This window comes from Aythya ferina, assembly GCF_964211825.1.
Source record: "Aythya ferina genome assembly, chromosome: 13".
In the NCBI taxonomy this organism is placed as follows: domain Eukaryota; kingdom Metazoa; phylum Chordata; class Aves; order Anseriformes; family Anatidae; genus Aythya; species Aythya ferina.
The window spans coordinates 6,475,723-6,500,257 of record NC_140311.1 but is presented as its reverse complement, the minus strand read 5'-3'; the positions used below and the strand labels follow the sequence as shown (position 1 = coordinate 6,500,257).

At 47.7% G+C, this 24,535-nt stretch overlaps 1 protein-coding gene across 7 annotated transcripts in view; it reads right to left on the bottom strand.

Moving 5' to 3' along the window:
* Window positions 1-24,535, bottom strand: part of ATP11C (ATPase phospholipid transporting 11C (ATP11C blood group)) — a 59,360-nt gene that overhangs the window by 28,778 nt on the left and 6,047 nt on the right. For 4 of the 7 annotated variants that reach the window (XM_084534086.1, XM_084534084.1, XM_084534082.1 and 1 more), the window contains exons 1-8: window positions 19,452-19,528; window positions 11,853-11,972; window positions 10,108-10,197; window positions 5,548-5,628; window positions 4,401-4,508; window positions 3,556-3,684; window positions 1,178-1,281; window positions 494-544 (exon numbers count right to left, since the gene is read on the bottom strand). In XM_084534086.1, the coding sequence (XP_084390212.1) occupies window positions 494-544; window positions 1,178-1,281; window positions 3,556-3,684; window positions 4,401-4,508; window positions 5,548-5,628; window positions 10,108-10,197; window positions 11,853-11,972; window positions 19,452-19,505 (737 nt within the window). In that variant the 5' untranslated portion in view covers window positions 19,506-19,528. Of the gene's footprint in view, window positions 1-493; window positions 545-1,177; window positions 1,282-3,555; window positions 3,685-4,400; window positions 4,509-5,547; window positions 5,629-10,107; window positions 10,198-11,852; window positions 11,973-15,867; window positions 15,998-19,451; window positions 19,529-20,182; window positions 20,522-24,535 lie in introns of those variants that run through there. The other 3 variants (XM_084534083.1, XM_084534088.1, XM_084534085.1) reach the window with 3 other exon arrangements.

Below are 24,535 nucleotides of genomic sequence, written 5' to 3'. Positions count from 1 at the left end.
ATTTGAGCAAAGCCTATCAATAGCACCAAAGAGAGCTTATTTTGCTACCACTCCTGTTTCTATTTCTCTTTGAACGTCCCACCCATGACCACCTGCTGCTTCTCTTTCTTTAGGAGGCTGCTGGCAGGACTACAGTGGCTAAGGAGCATCGTGGGTTTTCTTCCAGCACATGAGCACTCATGCTGGAAAGCTCCCCCCTGTGTCCTGGGCCATTCCCTGGGGGCTTGACGGGCTGTCACTTGGAGACTGTCTACAGCTCTCCCTCACAGTTACAGAAAGCTTCCCCAGTCCCTAGGTGGGCTCACATGAGTCACCAGGTGGCAGAAGCAAGCAAGCAGAGGGATTAATCACAGGTCTCCTTTAATAAAGGGGATATTTGGAACAGCTAAAGAGAAACAAGACATTCACTAGTGATGGCAACAGGAGTTCAGATCCTTGAAATCTGGGGTAAATGCCTCATATCTTTGAGGGGGGAGACAGCTGCAAGACTAACCTGGCTATGGGCTCTTGGTTACTTCTGTAGATAATAATTCTTCCAACAAATCTGCAATTAAAAAGTACATGAGGAACTTGAAATACAAACATATGAACATTAAAAAGAGCCACTACAAACACACTGAAATGTCATCATCAGGAGACGGGAACATGGTAATTCATGCACCTGAGAGGTCAAGGCTTCAGAAGGGACAAACCACAGCCCACCACCCCGGGTGCCTCCCCACTACCATCCCCAGCACAGCAGGAACTGACTGTGCCTGGGCACCCCCAGCTCATCTCACTCACAGCATAAAACACATGGCAGCAAGCCTCCTTCAAAGGATTTAACCACCAAGACAGCTTAATCCTGGAATGCATTTTACTTGGAAGGTACGCTGGCCTAAAAATAGGTGCATGCACCACTACTAGAGCTGAGCTGACAAAAATATAACTCATTATACCATGATGAGTGTTTCATCGGAGAGGCTTTGCTGCAAAGGAACTGAGACCTGAAGCAACCCAGCGTTGACTTTGCCACCCTCATCCAGAAGAAGCCCCATAGCTCATTGCTGCCTCCAGAAACCTGTCATTTTCTGACAAGAAAACACCCCTCGCTTTATTGAGCTTTAACTTTTATTTACAGAAGTGGTTGAGGCTTTGGTAGCAGGCTAGGAGGAGCAGCGAGGATGCCCACACTCACTTGTAGAGGTCTGGCTGCGGCTGTTCACACTCAATCGTGGCTGTGAGGGCATCTATGGCTTCATCCGTACAGAGCACGGTGGTATCCCGCACCGCGTAGTGAGTCTGGCAAGAGAAGCACACACTTTTCAGCAGCAGCCCCAGCAATGCAGCTCAGGCTGCAGGAGGGCCTGCACTCAGCATCTCTGCATCTCCCCAGGGGGATGCAGGTGCCCTCAGGACACCAGAGGTAATGAGAGGCCAGCCCCAGCATCGGCAGGCTCAAAGCTGTTTCTAGGCACTGCGAAGGTTCGTCGCTCGCAATTAGCTGGGAAGCCCGTGGAGGATCAGCTCGCTGCCTGCGAGCGCTATTTATAGGAGCTGCTGGCAGCTCCAAACCACTGCAGGCTGTACGACAGGCTGCCTTAATCCGTCTTCATAAACAAAGTCATTAAAAAGCTTCCTCAGCTCATTGCCTTTGTATTCCTCTCATCGTGCATTGCAGGAGGAGCTGCCATGCTATATACGTAGCCGTGACGTTATAGATGCCCACCTTAATGCCTGTTTGGGAACCTGCCTGGGCTTTCATACTGAAAGCACACCCACACCTCTGCTATAAATCGCAGCTTCTGTGAAACCATTCAGAACTGTTCATACAATGCCCAATATCAAATCATGCCCCTGTGCGGAGTTTTGCATCCAACGCTCCTGTCACCATGGACACTGTGCAATTACTGAGCGATACAGCCTCCTAATCAATTCCTCAATCCTCACATCCACGGTCCCTTAGCCTATTTGGACAACACATGCTCTCTCAGATAACATATGGCAGAAGCTTCTTGCTTCAAAGACAGAGCCCTGCCACAACCCATTTTATAACCCTGCCCCAGTTTCACGTAACAAGGCATCCTTCCCATATGCACAGCCTAATACACACCAGAAAAACATACAACGTGGCAGGCAGCAGCTATTAGTTCAGAGGAGGTTTTATGACTACCTGGGTGTGCTTCGCTTACCCTAGTTTTGCAGCACAGCCTCATTCCTAATGTTAGATATATTTCCCCAAACAGCATTTGCTTTTCTATTCCCTCCCAGCACCTTTTAATTCATTTTCCATCTTCACCTTGTCAAGAAACTCAGGATAGCTGCCCTTTACCTACAGGAATCCACAAACCAGTAAAAATATAGTGCTTAATATAGAAATTTAGCATTCCACTTAAAGAGTCAAGTTAGTAAAAGCCAAGACTGAAAAAGTTACATTAACTCATGCATATAATGCACCTGACACTACTAAGCAACTGCCCATTTAATATGGATATCTATTTTTAGCCTCATGCCACTTCAAAGCTCTTACTAGTATAACCACTCTGGTACGTCAATGCTGCACCAGCTCCTACATAAACTTTTCAGTACCAATTAACAGCCGCCAATAAAGATATGAGCTGCAAACCCCACACAGTCAGATCAACACTGGTAATTCCCACTGACTTCAGAGTGTGCCACAACGTATCATGAAATTTTAAAGTAACTTCCACTCTTACTACTGCAGTTGCTAATATCTGTATAAATATTTATCAAACACAAGTGAAAACAAATTTTCATGTCTTATGACAAATGTAATTCTCTTTTTGTCATTGCTTCTTTCCCTTGGAGAAGGGGAAAAAAATAAAGGAAGAAAACACACTAAAGAAGAGATTAATCTTTAGCAAGAATAATATCTAATTTCACTTCTTGGTTCAGTAAAGGGGAAAGCAAAAAAATATATATATAAAAATCCCCTTCCCACCCTCACCTCCAAAAAACAAAAAACAAAGGGGCTTTTTTTCTCCCTGGTGAAAAATTCCCCAAATCATACGACTCAACACACAGTGCCTCAAGAAAGCCCCAGATGTCACTGAAATAGCTCATTTAAGTAAGAGAAGTGCTGGCAGGTACTGAAAAGGGAGCTATACGCTGAAGCAGCTGTGGTTGCTGCATTACCTACGCACCAGACTTCGTGACATGCAATAGGAGCAGGGAGCAGTAAGACATTGCCCAGGATGGACGGTAATGTGGCAAAGTCATATTATTATTTATTGATATTGGTTTTTTATTGGTGTTTGTTTTGATAACGATGGAATCAACTTGGAGCAGCGCCAGCAAGAATAGCTGTTTAAAAAAAAAAAAGAAAAATAAACAATCCACAGAGCACTTCAGTGCTGACTCACTGATGAGCAGACGGAGGGAGGAAATGTTAAATATAGCCACACAGCCGTGGGGACAGGTTACACGGGAGCATCTTCCAGTTAATCTCACTCTCTCTCTCTCACACACACACCCCATACAGGCACTAGCTTCAGCCACAGCTGCCCCAGCACACCAGAGCACCAGTCCTGCACGCCACCCAGCCATCCCCATCACCTTGAAATTCGACTCGCCATCCAGGCTCGCTGTAGTGACGTAACAGGTCCCATCAACACTACTTGAGGCCAAAAATATCAAGTCACAGGGGAAGGTCTCATCTGCTTTCACTTCTACGATGTCTCCAACCTGAAAGAAAGGAAACATTTCAACAAAAAGCCCTGTAAGTTATTATTAGATACTCACAGATTTAGCTTCTCTCAAAGCCTAGAAGAAATCACCTTGGCTAAAAGGGACATCAGGGAGTTCAAGATCATGACTGGAGTCGCAATGACTCCAACAACCCAGCTTGTTCCCCCAGGGCTCCCTCTGAGCATCCCAGCAGCCTGCTGGGCAGCCCCGATGCCCACGGGGTGGGCATGTGTCCCAGCACTGGACCACAGCCCAACAGGTCAATCCCACCCAGCACCAACACAGACTGCCTGTGCAGTGAGGTTATTATTTATTTCTCTGCTCAATCTTGATGAAGCCAGAGACTCTGTACTAATCTGAAGTGCTGGGTGATAAATTTATGTCAAAGCTAGTGTGCTTTCCTGGTGCCCTTGGGAGAGTTGGAAATAGAAGAGGACTGCCTGTCCCAGACAAACGCAGAACGCTGACAGATCTGTCATTTGTCAGCCCTGGCACAGCTTTTGTAAGACAGCCTCTCAAAAGCAGTCAAACAAAGGAAGCTTCACTTATTAACAGGGAAGGGCTCTCACAGCATCTTGTGCAAAAGCCAGAGACTTTGTGCAGCTCGGCAAGAACGCAGCACAGCCCTCCTGCGGGCACCAGTGCCTATCACCCACCCTAGTGCCCCATCCATTTCCCTCATAACTACATGTGACTTCTCTACTAACGATTACCTTGATTTTTTCACTCTCCTTCTGCACTTGCTTTGCATTTTCAACAATGAAGACAGTACTCTTGTTCACTTCGTTGTCAGCTCTGTGTCTCAACCAGTCCTCATATCCCTAGGCACATAAATACAGGCAACACAAACTTGTAACAGAGCAAGTAAACGAATGAAATAGGATGAATGGAGATGGAGAGAGAGGGAGAGAGAGAAAAAAAAAAGTTTAACAGTCCTAAAAACTCCTTCATGCCTGACTAAACATCAACCAGAGCAGCTCAAACTGAATCAATTTATTTTAAAAACTTCATATGCATATTTGACAGATTCAGAACAGATTAAAATAACATAAAAATAATCTATATGTAGTGCATGCAACGATCAGCTAAATTACTGTAACATGTTTCTATTATTCTCAGTGTTGGCAAGAACAGACTGATAATATGAATAACACGCTTAGCACCCTGTGACTCTTTCTACTATGGTAACGCAGGACAAGACTCTTCCTCTTCTGTCTTCACTAAAAGAATAAAACATTCATACTTGAAGCAGATGGATTTTACTCTCGCTCTCCCTTTCTGGCTCCTGCAGAAGAAACTTACTTTATTATTTAATACTTCTGAGTAGGAAATTTAAAATGGCACATGTGCATATGATGGGAGGAAAGTGGTCTCTCAGCACTGCAAGAAAGAGGACTACATAGTTTCAAGACTGAGTTTGAACAGAACCTGTCTTTTCCATTTACTAACAAGGGAGCGGAGCACAGGCTATATTTGGAGCACGTCTCTGTATTCTGCAAAGAGTCAGAGAACATTTCTAAAAAGAGAAGAAAAATTCAAGTAAAGGCAGAACTAGAGAGGCAGCCACAGTGGTAACCTTTACTATCCACCACAGTTTGCTTTCAACAATATATAGAGATGTTTTACATTGCCAAAACAGAATACACACCAGCATCCATATTCAGCATGCAGTCTCTCTTGAAGAGGACCAATACACACATCTGAGCCCTTGAAGGGGTTACCAAACTTATCAGCCCATTTTGATGATATTCTGAATATATTCAGATACACATTCATCTTTTTCTCCATCGTATGTCCCAAAGAGCACAAGAACATCCCTACAGGAAGGCAATCTTCCTCTCCCCAAATTACTGCTTTTACCTGTTTGATGGCTGTGACGGTGATGACAAAGAAGAGAGGAAGGCCACTGGTTATCGGACTGGTTGGGGTGTCCACTATCACCTGCGGACAGAAGGAACATACTGGTGACAACTTGCTTTCAGGCAGCAGAAGAAACAAAAGCTCTGGCCACTGGTGTAAAAGGGTGCTTGGTACACTTGGATGTAAAGCGTACTATCGCACCCCAGCACAGAAGGAGGGAAGGAAGGGGCACACAGGAAAGGCTAGCAAAGGCATCCTGAGGATGCTCTCCTCCATCTCAAGACGGATACACCTTCTCCTGAAGGCCATGGGATGCCGTCATGTGGGAAAAAGTCTTTCAGAAGTAGTTTAAAATCTCAGTTTGACCTCACCCTCATGAGAAGTAAAAGCCTGGATGAAAGGGTTGCTGGTGATGGGTTACAAAAATGCAACCACTCAAGTGTTGAGGCAAAGAAGTCTCCTCCTGCCATGGGGTGTGCTGGAGAGGACAAAGGCAGGGAAGGAGGATGGTGCAGAGGCAGCAGCAATGCGCGAAGAGAAAAACACCTCAGGAAGACCACTTCTCCTCTTTGGCCATGAAGGGGGGGAACAACCAAACCCCAAAACACGGGCAGTTGTGAGCAGGAGGGCAGTATCAGTCCTCTTGAACCATTGACACTGAGAGGTTAAAAGCAACATGCACCAGCCCAATTTACCAAGGAAATATATTGTGTAATGGCACATGAATACTTAAGTAAAACAGAAATTAACATTCAGCCTTCGAGCTCTGAAACGTGGAGTTAAGAGCGTGATTTAAACAGCAAAAAGACCACGCAAGGGCCTTCAGGTCAATAGTTGGAGTTCTTGAGCTAGGTGCAGTGCTTGTTGTACCTTGAGCTAGCGCTGTGGCAAAGACAGTTCCCTAAGACCAAAGCCCAGCAGAGCCCCTTCAACATTCAGACAACCTCTGGGCTGTGGGAAACCACTGTTTCTATTGACTGCATCATGACTTGGCCTGAAGGGGAAGAACAGCAGAAGAGGTTCATAATTAGGAGGGATTCACGTACGAGCAGGAAAAGCTGCACTGTTTGCCCACTGAAAAGATTCATCATGAAGGCGTCCTCTCCCAAACGACAACACAAAAAGCCTTTCACCTCACGGCAGGTGAGCCCAAGGGTGTTGCCCAGGGCAGGTATCAGGTGCCTGCCCCAGCTGCTCCATGCATGCATCATTCTGGCAGCAGGAGGGCAGCAGCCCAAAAGCAAACAGAGAATTCAGCCCCAACAATTCCTGTGCCGAGACACAGCCATCCATCTGTGCACATCTCATAGCTCCCTGCCAGCAGGCACTGCCAGCAGTGATGCTTGCAGCGTCACTCAAAATACTGTGCGGGGACCAAAGCCACTAGGGCAGACCCCAAGGGTTTCCCCTGGGGCACCTTTAAATCAGGGCACAAAAATTTGGCCATTTTCCTGGCATCCCCAGAGAGGACGGGAGCACAAGGGGCAGATGCGGAGAGCTATGACGACAAGGGACTGGGAAGCTCAGCAGAAAGGCTTTGTGTCCCCACAAAGGGACTTTGTCGTGCTCTGTTTGTTTGCGCTTCCCTGGCACGCTCACAAACAGCATCTGCGTGTTTGTTGTTTTAGGCTCTCTGTTAAAAGCCATGTTAAGCACAGAACTGCTCTTATCGGCTGGGAGGAAGCCATGTGGAATTTTTTAATTCTTTGAAATGCTGCACGTCGTATTCTTACCCTGCAGGACTGGACCCAAACTGAGAACAGCTACATCACAAGTAGCCAGGTAAGCAGAAGGAGGGCAAACCAAGATAAACACAACAAATACTTCCAGGAACACAACACCCTGCTTCACTCAAATGGATGTAGCATGTTTACAGCCAGAAAGCTGTAGATACCAGACTTTGGATAACTTCAAGTGAGGATGGTGTAAAGCATTGCACAGACACATCACACAAAGCCCTGCACGTCCAGATGGCCTCTTAGAAGAGGCACCACAAAGTGCAGGTCAGTCAACCAAAATTTATCTTACTAGAAGTGGACAGATCTTGTAAACACAAGAGGAACTTTTAGCTAAGCAGAGCAAGGCAGAGGGAAAGGATACCTACCCTGGGCTTCCCGAGACTCCCACTGCTACCCCGTGGGAGTTTTCTGCACCAGACAAGGTGCAGCTGTATGTATTTATTTAAACAAACAGTACAATTACTGTCCACACAAATGCTGTATTACAGAGGTATGAACACAAGTACTGGGTAGAGTCCCTGGAATAACTCATTTATACACTTGGAGATCGCTACTGCACTCTGTACGCAGCCTGTGGCTCAACACGGTTCTTCTGCCTCTCACTGCTGGTGGAAAGCAGAGGGACACAAGAGCAGCGTGCCAAAACATCAAAGGCAGACTCCTTTGAAGCTATTTTTGACATGCTTTAGGACTTCAACAGCTTAATTTGGATCCACTTAAGAGTGACAAAATCCTTCTGTTACTTAACAGTTTCTCCCAAATTCATTGTTTACCATACTGAAGACCACAATCCAGAAGTCATCATTATCTATCTAAAAGAACACTTTTTTTTTTTTTTTTTTTATTCCTGGCACCTCCTAAATAAGGTGATTGCTATCAGCTTGGTCCCTCTACAAATACACCTTGACCACACTTACTTCAGACCATCTGTCTCCTCCAGGAGTTGACTTCGTTTCCTTTGACTGTTGCAATAGATGGAGCAACAGAACAGTTATTCATATCCCTGTTAGTGCACTCATTAGCGTCTTAGGTTTAATGTGTGTACTTTCTCTTCCTCTCTCTCTACCAAGAGCTGTATTTGGAGTCACAGCAGGTAGAGGAGATGCAGCAGGCGATGCCCAGCGGGGCTTACTGGGCACACACTGCTCAGGTACAAATCCACCGTGCAGAGAACAGCCCAAGTGCTGCCATACTGCACCCTTAACGCAGCACTTGCAACAATTCTAATAATTTTAAGTAATTTAAACACCAATATTTAAGCTATAGATGCCGTTTTACTAAGGTATAACCCTTGATATTTTATGTTAGTGGAATTACCTTCAGTGCTTTTCTTAGGGTAAGTGAAGTCTCCAGCAGCTCCAGGACAATGATTACCAAGGGCTGTTAGCTACTTCATGGGGCGGTGAGTGCTGCCAGAGTGTGTTTGGTTGGGTTTGTTTTTCCCTCTCTAATGGAGCATGAGGATTGCTTCCTTATTTTAGAGGCAGTCACAGGTCACAGGATTACAACAAGGAGGAAGAGCAAGGCTTTTATTTCACCTGCATGCATCCGTGTCTAAAATGGGCAAGCAGCTAAACTACAGGGAGCTCTGTAAGCAGGATCAAGAATACAGTGTTCTTACCGACCAGAGGGTCAGCAGACAAAATGCAATGCTGCGTCACTAAATGGCCATCTCCACAAGAAGGGCATTCTGCCTCCAGGGCATCACTTCAGTACAAGGCGAGTTACAAATTCACTCTGACAAAAGGGAGCAGTGCCAGTGAAATCAAGCGATGGCCGAGAGCCAGCTGATGCCAGGGTGAGCTGGCCTTCCTGCAGCGCTGCCAGGAGGAGCCACGCACAGCCGTTACCTCAGGATCCCCCATTTCTGCGGCAGGCACTGAAATGGCTGTAAACCATAACTCTTTACTGTCAGGTTAAAAAAAATGAGGTCTTTTAAACATGCACACCAGGAGAGAGAGTGATACCCTGAGACCTGAATCAACAAAATTCCAGAGAAGCCGTCTACGATCAGGCTGTTTGCAGCAGCTCTACAGTGCTGTTTTTGAGGTTCGTGGGGTAGGAGTTCAGATGCCTGTTTCTAGTCCTAGAGTAAGCTGTCTACTAACCCTTGGGTCTGAGTATTGGATTTTAGAAGGTAAGTGAAAGCACTGTGGTGACTCTTCCAAACTTTCCACCTCTTCCCCCAAATGCATTTTGACAGCCTGCTTTTCTTTTTGGATGACAGAACAAAAAACAAATATTCAGGTTTGCTTAGAATTTGTTCCTTAGCAAAGCCACAAAGCAGAGAGATAAGGCTCATCTGTGTATAAAATCTGTTGTTTTGTCTGTGGAGAATAGCATCCTGAAACTCCACATTCCCAAAGCACATGCTATGCCTCTTCCAAATTCTGTTGAGTACTGCCTCTCTGCCCTGGGCTGCCCTGAAAGTCACTATAAATAAGACGTATGAACATCACATAACCTGGGAAAATGCACGTTGTTATGCAGCAGAAGTAATAAAGGTGATAAAAAACTAGATCTTAATTCTGCAGCATTAAGCATACATATTTTCACTGGTTGACTGATCTTAATGGTTAGAGTTAAATGGTTTTTAAATCATTTCGGCAGTCATTCGAACACTGCCTCAGCCAGGCCCAAATATTTAATTGTTAGTATGTGCTGAATGGCTTACCAGAATTATAACACAGCTTCCAATTTAAAAACAAAACAAAACAACAAAAAAAAACAAACACAAAGAGAGTAAGTTTTGAACCTCAATTCTTGCTGTTCCATCTGTGCTTACAAAAAATATGCAAATAAAACCACCCTAGCATCTTACCTGCACGAGGAAGATGATAAGGAAGTAGAAGTTAGCAATTCTCCGAAACTGCTCAAAAAGGTTTTTCGGGAGGAAGTTCCAGATTGTGTACTGTGGAGAGAGAGGAACAGAAGCTGTTGGGCACGTTGCAGCTTACCAGATGCCAACACAAACAGACCAAGACACAGCGCTTGATGCAGACTACAAAATGGGAGGTATCTGCACAGAGCAGGAAATGAGTTTTCTCTTTAAACTGAAACGAATTGGTGGCAGCAGGTACACAAACTGCTGCCGTCATCTCCCTGAAGCTGCAGCTGGGGCCACAGCCTCCTCTTCCTCCCAGCAAGGCAAGGCAGCAGGTCCCAGCATCACCAGGCAGCTGCTGCTACTGGTGCAGCTGTGTGCTGCGATGCAGCCGAGCTCCAGCTCCCACCTCCAGCATCACACCGCAAACTCTGGCTCTCTCCACCAGCTCATTACACAGTTGAAAGTGTTTTGCAGTAATGTGGGGCTTTTTTGTTTGTTTGTTTTAAAGTAGTCAACTGCTTCTCTTTTGTTAAAATATCCCAAACCACTCAGCTGGAGACAGTAGAGGAAAAAGAAGATAAACACCATGGGATTTGTTTCAGGAAGCAACTTCTACGTAGGCATTTCAAGAGACACAATTTAACAAAGAAGTAAGGCACAGTGCAGAGATTTTTTTCCAAATTAAATCTTGGAGTTGCTGTTCTGCTCAGAAAAAAGTCATGCTGCCCATACAAATCTGTTATTAGGCTGTGCTTCGTTATCATTTTAAGTCGGCTGCTGAATCATTTGCATTGGAAAACATGGAATTGAAGAACAGCATGGAAAATAACAGGTCTAATATGTGATCTTTCAGTGTGCCTTGAATAAACAATGAATAATAAGCAGCCAAGTCTCAAGGCCAACATTCATTTAATTAAAAAATGATACTGGTCAGGTAAGAACAGTCCATGACAAGCAAATAAAAATGAAAAAAGACAATACTAAAAAATAAACCAGAGAAGAGCTACAGAATTAGTGCTAAAACAAACAGTTTATCAGAAATAGAACTGAAGTACTGGAAAGTGTTTTCCAAAGGACTCTCTTGCATGTCAAGGAAAAGTCACTGGGAATGCTACACACGTTAAGGGTGTTTAGACTTCAAACTTGCCTGCAATATAAATGCACACAGCATAGAGTCTTAAAAAACAAACAAGGTCCAAGTTGTATAAAAAAAAAAGGAGTGAAAGAAAACCCTTTCAGCTCATCTACAGTAAAACTGAAGCCTAGCAGTATGCTGAGCATCATGACTCCTAAGCAGCATAACATGCATCCAGCTGTGTTGACAATATTGGATGCCACTTGCTTGATATTTTACTTGAATTGGCTTCAAATCTTTTGAAATAGCTTCATGAATGTCATGGAAAAAAGCTAAGCAGAAGGCAGACGGGTGTCATCACAGTTTTCCACAATAAACAAAAGCTAGATTAATACAGCATGAATGTTTCCCCTTTCTTCTAAAGGAATAAGCCAAGCATGGTTATTTTTGTCCTGGTTGAAGAGAAAAAAAAAAGCCACAAAACAAAAAATAGGTGAATCACATGAATCTATCCATTTACAAAATAATCCCCACTCTCTTTCACAAACCTAAATTGCTGTCATCTCACAATCTGTACTGCACTTAACTGGAAAGTAAGATCAGGCTGATGCACACGTGCAAGGAACACACGCATGCTGCCCACCCGTGCAGAGAGACAGCTCACCTTGGATGAGACGATCCTGTTATCGCAGAACTTCTGTGCCACGTATGCATCTGTTTCCGAAACTGTCCGGTGCCCAACCACCACAGTGCGTGTACCAACCCGCTTCTCCTCCCCGGCACACTGTTGGGGCAACAGGAAAGGGAAAATTTAGCTTCTGTCTCAAAAAAAAAAATCTAATATTTGTATTAACAGCTTATAGCTTCACCATGTTGCTCTTCAATCCACTTCTCTGCCCCATCAAAAGCAGGAAGACCGAGAGAATAATTCAGAGACACCAAGGCAAAGCTGAGCCAGCAGCCCAGGAACCCCACTGCTGCCAGCCATCCACCCCCAGCCCCCGTGGCTGTGTGGAGACCCCCTCCTGCACACATCAAACCCTTCCTCATGCCAGCACAGACTGCACAAAAGCAGTTTTAGCTCTGGGGCTCAACAGGCTCCAGGCTTCTCCCCAAGATCCCACAGAAGGTGGGAGCTGCACCCTCCTTTGCGCTTTTCTCCTGCCAAACCCTCAAGCCCGCCTGAAACATCTCCCTGCCTCCCTTGGGCATACAGACTTCAGACTGAACTTAAAAAAAGGTGTATTTCTGCTGGTTTTGCATCCAAAGTAAAAACACAAATAATGAAGCAGACAGTTTCACATCACAAGCTCACTGCCTGGAAAGCCTATTTTATAAGAAAAAGCATACATTTTAATTTTTATACAAACGCCAGTCATGTCAACAGAACGTCAGGAGAATTAATGGCTCGTCTCCTCAAGCGGCCGATCACTTCAGCATCATTTGTTCTGCACAGGGGCAAAAGCAAGCACGCAGCCCCCATGTGCGTCACCCCCGTGAAGGCCAAAAGAAAAATGGATTAAGGCACAAAGCTGGAGGCAGCCTCAGCACACCCGGGCATCTCCAGGTCACCCCTGGTTGTTGGCGCACCCTGCTGCCATGTCACACAGCACAGGAGGAGCAATCCTGCTGCTTGCTTTGCCTGTGTAAGTTCGTTTGGTGTTGGGTTTGTGGTTGTTTTTTGGTTTGCTTTTAAAGCAGAATGAGATGTCACAAGGGAATGATAACCTGTTGTCACAGTGTCACAGGGGCTTAACAACAGGCCCTTCGCTCGGCAGTGGCCAGGGGACAGATAAGAGAATACCAGGAAGGGAAGTATTTATAGCCTGGCAGATCCGGGTCAGGCGAGGGAAGAATCCGTGGAAGCCAAGCACCAAGCAGTGCCTGTGCACCACAGACACCTTGATGCCAAACCTCAGTGTCCGTGCATGGGGTGCAGGACTCGCTCTGGCACAAACACACATCCCTGGAGCAAGGCAAGAGATACCTACAGCTTCTCCCTCCCCGGGGCATCTCTCCCAGCCCTGCCTGTCTCAGGATGCCTCTGCCCAGGTGGGCATCGCCTGCCTGCAAGGCCTTCTGCTAAAATAAGGTGATGGAGAGAGGAGCAGCAAACGGCACAAGAGAGCCGCTCACAGGTAGCTTCAGCCGAAACCAAGACGGCTCAACACAATGGGATTAAAATAGTTCTAACCACAGTTCATAACTGTGGTTATGCAGGTTACAAGCGAAGTATTTTGTCCTTCCGACACCCTGACTCCCAGCAGTAGCACCAGACTGACACCGGGGTGTGCTTTGCAGGGTTGGACTTATAATTATATAGTGAATTTAAAATACCCATTAAGAGGATATGGAATGGGAAAAAAAAAAAGGGGGGGGGGGGGCTTATTAGACCAGGCTGAGGTTTTCTTAGAATTAGGTTTGGGGATTTTAAAACATGAGCAGGAAAGAATTTGTCACTGTTCATAGTCCAAGGGCATTATCAGGCGGCAGGGCTGCTGAAACACCAGCAGATGTTGTCTGTACTCCCATTCATTCCCAACCCTTGATCCTGTTTGTTTTGCAGCCCTACCAGGGCAGGTGCCAAAAATGCAAAGGATGCAGAGGAGCAGAAGCAGCCGGCAGCCTCCCACCTCTGCCGCACAGAGGGACTCCCAAAATGGGATCAGGCTGGCAGCCAGGGCGAGCCTTCAGCTCCAGCCTCCCAGCTTCCCCTCACCACATGCTGGGGTTGGGGGAAACAGCACATCGTCTGGACCAGCAACCTCACCAAAAGCCAGGAGCTCCCTGCCTCGCCGGCTACAGCAGCAGCCCCACGCTGCTGGGAGAGCACCGGGAAACCCAAGAGAGGTGGGGATTTGCCAAACAAATGGCTGAGCACAAGGAGCAGAGACTGGGAAAACTCTCCCAGAAAAATCTACAAATGCAATTACTCTGCAAGATTGTTGGTATTTAGCTATGGAAAACATGGAATATGGAGTGTGCAATGCCCCGCAGCAGAGGAGACCCAAAATCCTAGTTATGGTGTGTTAACTAAGTTAACCAAGTCCAAAAAATGTGAGCCAAAAAATGCTTAGGATAAACACGAGCTTGCCGCTTACCTTTGCTGTCAGCCCTGGGGCAGCGGCCATGCATGCAGGGCAGCACACACAGCAGCACACCACAGGGAATTCAGGCGGGCATCTCTCTTCTAAATATTGTTGTAACACAACCTGCCCGTACCTTACAGTGGCTATTTTAACCGAGATTGACTGACGTTATGGAAAGCCCACGTATTGCCATAAGCAGCAGTTCTGAAAAAAAGGCATCAGGGACAATAGCTGTTTTCTTACCTTGTCCAAATTCTAAAAGCCTATCTATCTGTCAATAAGCCCATGACAGGTCAATTGAGGCTTGGCATTTTGCTACCACATTTTTTTTTTTGGATGAGTTAGAAACAGGTACTGTCTGATGGCAATGGTCCAGGGCATGGCTGGGGCTACAATAGTCCGTGGATGCGGCTAATTAACAAACGGCATTTATGACTTGAAGCACTCAGAACACAAACTCGAGCCAGAGGGATTAGGTTTGCAGCTCCCAGCGCTCCCTAAACCCTCAGCCTGAATTTGGGCAGGCCTCCCTTGGAACCTCTTTCCCTCTCCATCTGTGCAACTCCCACCTCTCTTCTGCCCTTCCCACTCAAACCGTGACTCCGACAGGGCAGGCGGGCTCGGGGGGAGCCAGGAGCAGCACCCAGGAGAACCCCTTCTTTGCCAGGTCCCCCACACTTGTGGACATTACTGCAGCACCAGTACAGGGCATGGCAACGGTAACCTTGGCAAAAATGAGCAAACCTGGGTAAAAATTAACGGAGTAACCCAGTTCAGCACAAGATGAGCTTGTGCTTCACGGAAATGGGCTACAGAAAACAAGAAGGGAAAACGAGTGGCTCTGCTGCCTGCTTTCCTCATGTTCAGAAAAATAAGTGGTAAATCAAATGTGTTGTTTGTTTTTTTTTCCCCACTATAGTGGCAGCAAGCACCTCAACCAAAAAATTAATCAAAAGGAATTCCTTTCATGTGTGCTGGAGATATCTTCAAGCCACAGAGTAAAGACAAATAACTCACAGAAACAGATCTAACAAAACCCACAGGCATTAAAAAAAAAAAGTCATCTGGTAAACCCTGAGATAATTATACTATTCAAGTACAAAGCTCAACCATTTGAATGAAATCACAGCTTATATTAAATATGTGCAGAAGAAAGATTAAATCACATTACTTGGCTTAGATCTCATGAATAGTTTAAAGTCTAATCTCTCCTGTATTGTTCCATTTACCACAGAAGTAGTGGAGAAGGCAACCTGATTTACAAAAAAAAAAAACAACAGCAAAAATAACAATTCCCAAAACAGCCTGTTCTGTTTCATTTATTCGCTGAACCAAGAAAAACACACGTACGATTTTAAAAAGCTTCCACAAATTTAACATAACCTCCCCAAACCGTCAGGCAGCCTGAAAAAAGTCGCTCAGCACGCCGACTCCCCCGCCCGCTCGGTCCTGGTGCCCAACCGATGTATTTTTAATTGAAATTCTCCTTGCCAATTTTTATATTACTCTTTGTACTTAGTCATTTCTCTGCGAGTACAAGCCATGCTTTGACACAACGCTTAATAATTCAGCAGCGAAGGCTCTGCTTACCCACACGGACCACATGTTAGGCAGCCCTCCTGATTTATGGAGAGAACTCCATCGATCCGAATCAATCGCACTCTCCCCTACATCTGCGGGAGAGAGCTGATAACCTCAACAGTCCTCGGGGGAAAAAAAATGCTGCATTTCAAACGCCGAGAGCCCATAGGTCCAGAAGAAAGTCAGCTGAAGCTGAGCAAAGCTCGGGGCGGGCTTGCTCTGGTTGATGCCCAGGGGAGCAGGGCACAGCCTGCCTGGGCTCACTGTTGGTGAGGTGACTTCTGCTGGGTGTCCTTGAGGGGAGGAGGGATGGCCAGTACCATAGGACAGCAAAAAGCTGGCGTTTAAACAAATGCCCTTTCTCCTACACGAAGGCTAAAGCTCCTATGGATGTTTTCAGCGGGGAGAGAACAGTGACAGCATGGGGCAAACCAGCTCCAGAGGGGTGCTCAGTGGGTCCGTCCCACCAACCACCAGACCAAGCAGAACAACACGCAGGAGCAAAAGGCATGGAGAAAGGACCAACAATCCTTGACCATGAGAGAGGTCAGCGTGGTCAACACGTAACCATGCTGCGACGGGGCTTGACTCCCAAACCTTGTCCTTTGTCCCCGCCAGGAATGACGAGGCGTGCTCTAGCAGAGCATCACCTACTCAAATCGCCTTTTTCTTAATGAAAGTCCGTGCACAGCCAAGTGACACAAAGGGACCCAGCCAGGCAAGCCCGTTCCTGCCTCCTCTCTGCTCCAAGGACGTGCCGCCTCGCTGCACGCACCCATGGGTAGGTCACTGCCACCTTCAGCAAGGACAACGGGCTGGAGAACAGCAGAGCCCAACTGGCCAAGTTTCCCAGAAAAGCTAACTTTGCAGATAAAGCCAGCATGAAAAGCCCGGAGAGCAACACAGGGTGGAGAGAACAGGGGAAAAGGCTACTTGAAAGATTTAAGAAGGGCGGAGGGAGGAAATCCAAACTTTTTTTTTTCCCCAGATAGAAACTTCACAGGCAGCCAGCCCTTTCCTGGAGCAGAGGAGCACAGCCCAGCCTCCGGGGAGCATCGCACACATGGGCGGCAGCGCCAGCGGCACGGGTCCTGTCCCAGCCACTGCTAAGAGCACACGGGGAAGCGAGCCGTGCCAGACAGCCTGGAAATAGAGCACTTACAGCTTTGATTAATCTGCCGCAAGAGGAGCCAGAGACAGGCAGTGACCCTTATTTCTCCTAATGATAGCCCCTGGCCGTGTTACCTGCTACAAGAGCAGGAGCCAGGAGACGTGCCTCTCCTCCCCTCGGCTGAGGGGTCGCCATCTCGTCAGCACAGGCTGGCAAGTGGGGAAATAAGAGAGTGGAAGAGACTATCCTCTGAAAACACAGAAGGATGGATGGACAGACACAGTGCCCCTAGCACCCAGGAGGGGCAGCTGGTTGGATGCACCCCCTCACAGTCCTCAGTTACCATCCGGAAAATCACCCAGGAGAAATGGGTCATCTGCAGACCTGGCTCATCTGGGCCTTCTGCAGACACCACGCATCCACAGGACGGTGACACCGGTCAGGAATCACAGAATCACAGAATTTTCTAGGTTGGAAGAGACCTCAAGGTCATCGAGTCCAACCTCCAACCTAACACTAACAGCCCTCCACTAAACCATATCCCTAAGCTCTACATCTAAGCGTCTTTTGAAGACTTCCAGGGATGGTGACTCCACCACTTCCCTGGGCAGCCTGTTCCAGTGCCTCACAACCCTTTCAGTGAAGAAGTTCTTCCTAACATCTAACCTAAAACTCCCCTGGCTCAACTTAAGCCCATTCCCCCTCGTCCTGTCACCAGGCACGTGGGAGAACAGGCCAACCCCCACCTCGCTACAGCCTCCCTTGAGGTACCTAAAAAGAGTGATAAGGTCACCCCTGAGCCTCCTCTTCTCCAGGCTGAACAAGCCCAGCTCCCTCAGCCGCTCCTCGTAGGACTTGTTCTCCAGAATACAAAGGATCACCTCATGGCTCCCAGCCCAGCCGGGGAGACATGGGGCAGAGGGTGGAAAAAGCTCTGCCCAGGCCCAAGGGACAGAGCTGGCGGCAGTGGTGCCCGAGTTACCGGCTCTCACAAATCACTTGCTTCCTCTGAAAGTGCTACATTACCGGGCAAACCCAGTCCCCTCCTTTCCTGGCATCTTGGAGAGCTTCCCCACAGACACGAACTGCTCTGTGCTAGCAGCTGGGGCACCACAGGGATCTCAGCCCTCGCCTACTGGCGAGTCAGCTCACCGCACGTCCCGCAGGAGCTGCTGTCCTGCCCCTCGGTCAGCGGCTCCGCATGGTCAGTCGCTGCCTTTTAATTAACTCTCTTCCTCCAAACCTGGTAGTTTGACTTACAGAAAGAGCCGGGAGGTTAGAAAAGGGCACGGTTTGTGCAGTCCTGAGTCCTACGTCCCAAGGGAGACGAAGCACCATCCCCTCCACAGGGATGAAAAAGCCTAAATGCTTTTTGGGTGCTTTTTTGCCAATCCACAAATCACACAACACTGCATTTTTCCCAGCAAATATGCCACATCGTCTGTAATTATAGCTTCAGTTCAGCAGCTATTCGCAGAAAGTCGGGGTAGTATGTGATGCAGAAAGCCAAACAGACCAAAGCCAGCAGATACTGACTGGGAAAGCATTACTTAATTGATGCTATTTTGTGGAAAGTATGTTGCTACTGTTCAAACACAACCACTGCCCTTTGGAAGTTTTCAGGACCTCAGCTCTTCCCCTGCCCTGCTGGCAGCTGGGGTTACGAAACCCTCGTTCACATTGCTGCAGCATTTTTTTTTTTTTTTGGCAGACCAAAATAAAAGTTCGACCAGCATGCTGCTGGCATCTCAAATTCAGCATCACAGGAACACTCCAGAGCAGAGAACAGAAAAAGGCTTTTGAACAAGAGCCTAAACGCTTTTGCAGCAGTCACAAAGAAAATATAGCGAGGTCTTCTCTCCTTCGGACCTCTTTCCTCTCCGTTCCCCAGCTCAAGCTGTGCACACACGTCTGCTTATGGAGCAGCTATTTTAGAAAGGCAGCGAGCTCGTCAGAGCACAGGCAGTGATTTGCCCTGACAAAAATTAGTGTAAGAGCAAAGTGGAAAAAAGAAAGCTCCAAGTTTGCAACTGTCAGTGCTTGCATCAGCCTGAAGAGCTATAATTTGCTTTTTCTAGTTGTTTTCTGTTTTTTATAATTTGTTTTCTAGTTGTTTTCTGTTCCTTCAAAAGCCTGAGCTCTTCGGTTATAGAAGCAAACAAACAACAAAATCTGAATGCCACGTTATGCTTCTCTGCTTGGTGACACTTCTTTAACCCCGTGCCCCTGTTCCAGCTCTGCCAGCGTTTCAGAGGTGGGCTGCAGGTGAGCAGCCCCTGTGCATGCGGGGGGTTCGGGCATAGCCCTCTGGTGAGAGCAGCCAGGGGCACAGCTGGCTCTCTCTGACTGCTCCATATTAAGTTCTTCCCCCTCCACACAAGCTCAAGCTGTTGCATTCTAACCTGCCCCTGCTGTTCCGCAGAGAAACATTTCTACAGAAGTAACAGGGGGGAAAAAAAGGGGGATGAAATGGAGAGATCACCTGGCTCAGCCCTCGCTCCCAGGCAGAATCAGCTCCAGGTGCCCCAGACCCCATCCGCAGTATTTTCTCCTCCGGGTCACTACAGCAACCAGATTTCTCCTCCAGGCTGCACACGCAGCTACACTAGGCAGCGGAGCAGTGCAATTAGCCCAGCGAGAGAGAAACCCTCAACACGTGGCCTATAATTGTTTATCCTCAGGAAATCCTTTTGGCTCTTGTTCCTGTCAGGCTGGGTAATGCAGCCGCAGAGTCAATCCAGCCCAGCACACGTTATCCCATCTGCAGCAGCAGGATCTGACAGAGCCCCCAGGCTGAGCACAACCAGCTGTACGGCAGCCGGGGGGGAAGAAATCAGCTCATGCATGGGAACCGAAACCTCCCGGAGCAGGGGACTGAGCCAGCTGCTTGTAGGGATGCTGGTGCATGGCCGTGGGTGCCAGGCTCAGCGCACGAGGGCTTGCGGTGCAGATCAGCCACGGCTGCGGAAGCCAGCGGGGTGCGGGCTGGACTGCTGTGTGTAGGAGAGCGGGGCAGGAGCCTGGCTGGGACACGGCCCCGGTGACTCACGGCACATGCAGCCCAGCCATTCCCACCCTGCCTGACCCAAAAGCCTCTTTCCATAGGCAGGGAAAGGAACAAGGGCGCCGTTATCCTCCCCGTTATCAAGACAAGTTCCTTCACACGCGAGGTTTCCTCTCCCTGTGCATCCGAGCTTCCCACCCGGCACTTACCGGAATGGTATCTGTCAAGTGGAAAGTCCCACTTCCATCCATTCAACTTCATTGGAAGAAGCCACCCTGCAGAAAGCGCTCAGAACGAGGTACTCCACAAAATTAATTTGCCCGACGCAGGGACGGCAGCCCTCTGGCCATCGCAGCCAACCTCACCACGCTCCCTCCCTGAGCAAACATTCACCAGAAAAGGTGAGCTGGAAGTAAGGGAGAGAGGGGGAAAAAAAAAAGTAACCCCCTTCACAACTCAGAGAGCAAAAACCCAGCATGCAAACAGCGCTCTCCGTGCTGGTAAATCAACGCTGCATCCGAGGCTGGGCTGTGCAGCCCCGGCCGAGCATCCTGGCTGCCCCAGCCCCGCAGGACGTTACATCACCGCCCAGCCCCAGCGGCCGTGCTTTGTTCCAGCCCCGGGGAGGAATTACAGGGAAATCATCATAAAAGATGGCAGGGCTGCTCACGAAGTGGATTTTTTTTTTTCCCCTTCATTTAATTTCCCGGCAGTGAGATTTTCCCCTCCCTCTCGCCACCAAGCCAATTGAAACGCAGGCAGCGGAGCACAGCTTCACCGTAGTCTAGCAGCACTTAATTTTTATTACTGCTGAAAATAGCCTGGATCGCAACAGCAAAGCAATGCTTTATATCATCTAGTCCTGCTTGTTGCACACCTTACTCAGCTTTTACATATCCTGTATTGTTCAAGAAAAAAAAAAAGTGCTTGTTTTGCAGATCTGTGCATTTGCCACAATATTTCAAAAAATATTTATCTATCAAATAAGTGTTGCCACTGTTTTCTACTTCATGATAGGCTTATAAAATGTTATAAGTGGTACATGGCATACTTTAAGATAAGGCCAGGTAAGACAACTACTTGCCTATCCTTGGAAGATAAACAGCAAGAAATTACCAGCCCCTCCAGACATAGCCCTACAAGAGCAAGACTGGGGCTGGATCAAGGACTCTTCCACTCACAAATCCTGCAACCTTTGGCTGAAATCACCGAGAAAAAGCCTACAACAAAGCATTGCTTGTTCAAGGCTACAGAAAAGGCATAACAGGAATCTTGGTCAACAAAAGTAACGAGCCTGGTTCACCCCCAAAATGGCCCACCAGGTGCTTAGCCTTGATTTCAGCTGCAGGAGAAAAACAAAAAGCCCTTTCCAAACAGCCATATCAAAGATAAGTGCATTAACCTTTCATTAAGGAGAACGGAACAAATGTCTCTGAACTACAAATGCTATCAATTACAGCTTAATGTCAGGAGTGGGCATGATTTTTTAGACTAAACTGGCTTCAGTTGAAATTCTACCTCAAACAGAATGACTGAAGTTCTGAAAAAATGCCTGCGGTCAGCAAGATGCAACAGGTCCCCCAAAAAGACAGCTGAACTTACTGCAAATCACAACTTTTAAATATTGCATAATAAGCTAAAAGAGCCATTTACAGAGTACTGGTTCTGAAGAGCAGCCGTGCTCTCTCAGCAGAAAGCACCGAGATGCGAGCACGGCCAAGAAGGAGGCAGCTCCTGTTTTGTAGGGTTACTGCTCCACCAGCCTGCCCCCTTTACTGCCTGACGGCATGACGTGATGAGCAACAGCACTGGTGAAAGCGGGCGAAAAAAGCCAACACCAACAAAAACCAAACACCAACCAACAGACAAAAAAGAAGCGAAGTCACATCCCACAGCAGCCAGGCTGAGCCGTGCCGGGCGCCCCTCCCATACAGCCAGGGATCAACCTCAAGAGCTCACCCCAAATCACTTTCAGCTAAACCCCTCAGGGAGGCACATCCCCTGCCAGCACACAAACTGAGGCTTTACTAACGGTTTCATTTCTGAATGAGGAAGGAGAGGAGGAAAAACCCGCCCCTGACTGATACCTTTGTACCAGCCCCATCCTTTGCCAGAGCTGCACAGGATGCAACCCGAGTGGTGCCCTGCACCAGCCACCAGCATTCACCAGCCTGGATTTCAGCTAAACCGAAGAAGAACCCATAAGCAAATACATCTATTTATTTATATTTAATGCATCTATATTCATATATACTTAATGCATGTATATTTAATGCAGAAAGATTTTTTAAATGCACATCTCTATTGACATCTGGGAGTGCAATCCTGGGGAGTTTCACTCGGAGCCGCTGCAGACGGTCAGCAAACGGGCCCTGCGTGGCCCAGCCATGGGGCAGGAAGATGCAGCCCTGCAGAACAGGACCAGGACATTTCGCTGTCCTCCCACACTACACACCAGTCACAGGGAGCCTGGCCTGTGGCAGCTCTCACATGCACAACCCGATCCTGACACACCACCACAGCGACTCACGTTCATCCCACAAAGCACACTGATTTGCAGGGCTCTGTTTTGTGCTATTTCAATTTTTGAAAGGTTAAACTACTTTAAAAGGACTCGCTCTTACTGCAGTATTACTTGCACTTATGAAATCACTGGTTTTTGCTCCTTGTTTTTCTATGTATTTTTCAAGGGTCAGCTTGCACTGTGGACCCCCCCGCAGCAGGACAGGACCATCTCCTCTCTGCCCAGCAGGACATTCGAGCACTTCACACCCACACACTTCAGCAGCAGCTCTATGCCCTCAAGAAAGCACAGGACAGACACTGCTGAGGGGCTCTCATCCCCACAACAGTGGCACAAGGTGTTTTCTGCTCAAGAAAGTTCCCTGTTTCAATTACAGTCTCTGACTGCTGCAGCATGACAAGATACAATAAAGCAGAAGAGTACAGAACATTTTGAAAGCCAACTTATTGCTATTGCAGCAACTTCACATCCAGGACAGTCCGTGAAAGGAGATTTTAAATGCATATTGATGTTTTTCCTTCTCACTTGTGACGAAGCCACTTTAAAGGAAGCTTCTAGATAACTTTCTGGTCACAACCTGGTGGTGCTGGGATCCCTGAAGGCGAAGTCCAAAATCCACAGGACCATCTGCCACCACCCTAAACACCTGCCCAGAGGGATATACAAAATTGATGCTGTGTTGTCTTTTATCCCCCTCTTGCTTTACAAAATCTGTTCCCATGCGCTCATATCCCACCGTCCACTGGAAGCACAGTGGTTAGAGAGCAGCAGGGCTGCACTGCATTAGTGGAGCCATCCTGTTGAGAGGGTGCAGAGCCACGGGAGAGCAAAGCTACAGCAGAGTACAGAGCATCATTGTGAACAGAGTTAAATCCAGTCAGTGGCTGGTCACAACCAGTGTTCCCCAGGGCTCATTACTGGGGCCAGTTTTAATAGTTTTATCAGTGCTCTTGATGAGGGGATCGAGTGCAACCTCAGAAAGTTTGCAGGTGATACCAAGTTGGGTGGGAGCACTGATGTGGGCAGGAAGGGCCTGCAGAGAGATCTGGATGGGCTGTGTCCAGTTGTATGGCATTCACCAAGGCCAGGTGCGTGTGCTGCACTTGGGTCACAACAACCCCATGTGCTGGGGTAGGTTCAGGGAAGAGCAGCTAGGTGTGCAGAGGAGAGCAACAAAGCTGATGAAGGGCCTGGAAAACAAGCGTTATGAGGAGAGATTGAGGAACAGGGGCAGTTCACTCTGGAGAAAAGGAGTCTGAGGGGAGACCTAGTGGCTCTCTGTAACTGCCAGAAAGGAGGCTGCAGCAAGCAGGGTGTCAGTCTCTTTTCTCAGGTGACAAGAGATAGGACGCAAGGTGATCACTCAAGTTGCACCAGGGGAGGGGTAGATTAGATCTCAGGAAGAGTTTCTTCATGGAAAAATGTGGTTATAGGTAAGGACAGGCTGCCCAGGGAGGCAGTGGAGTTACCATCCCTGGAAGTATTTAAGACACATGGATGTAGGAACATGGTTTATTGATGGACTTGGTAGTGTTAGGTTAATAGACAGACTTGATGATCTTGAGGGTCTTTTTCAACCTCAAAGATTTTGATGTTATTGTTGCCATAAGTGACTTAGCATCACCCTTCCCAATCCCCACCCACAGGACATGCTCTGATGGGCACAGTGTCCCAGAGGCAAGGGGCAGTCTGAGCACGGCATGCTCCACCACAAATCACTGCCACAGCGCTCACAATTAACAGAAGCACAATGGTGTGAAACTCCACAGCAGCACCTGCTCATCCCCTGCAGGAACAAGAAGAGCCACAGCTGCACACCCCAAAGCTGGTGGTGGTCACAGCCCTACAATCTCCTAGTAATTCAAATGGTGGAGACCAAGCAAGGCACTGCCTATTCACCAGAGATGAGAGGAGCAGAGGTTGCAGATGACAAGCGCAGTTCTCCCAGCTGGCCTGTGCTGGTATTTAATCATTTGTAGAGATCAAAGCTCAAATCTCCTGATGCAAGTCCACTGGCTGAGGAGAGAACCAAGCAGCT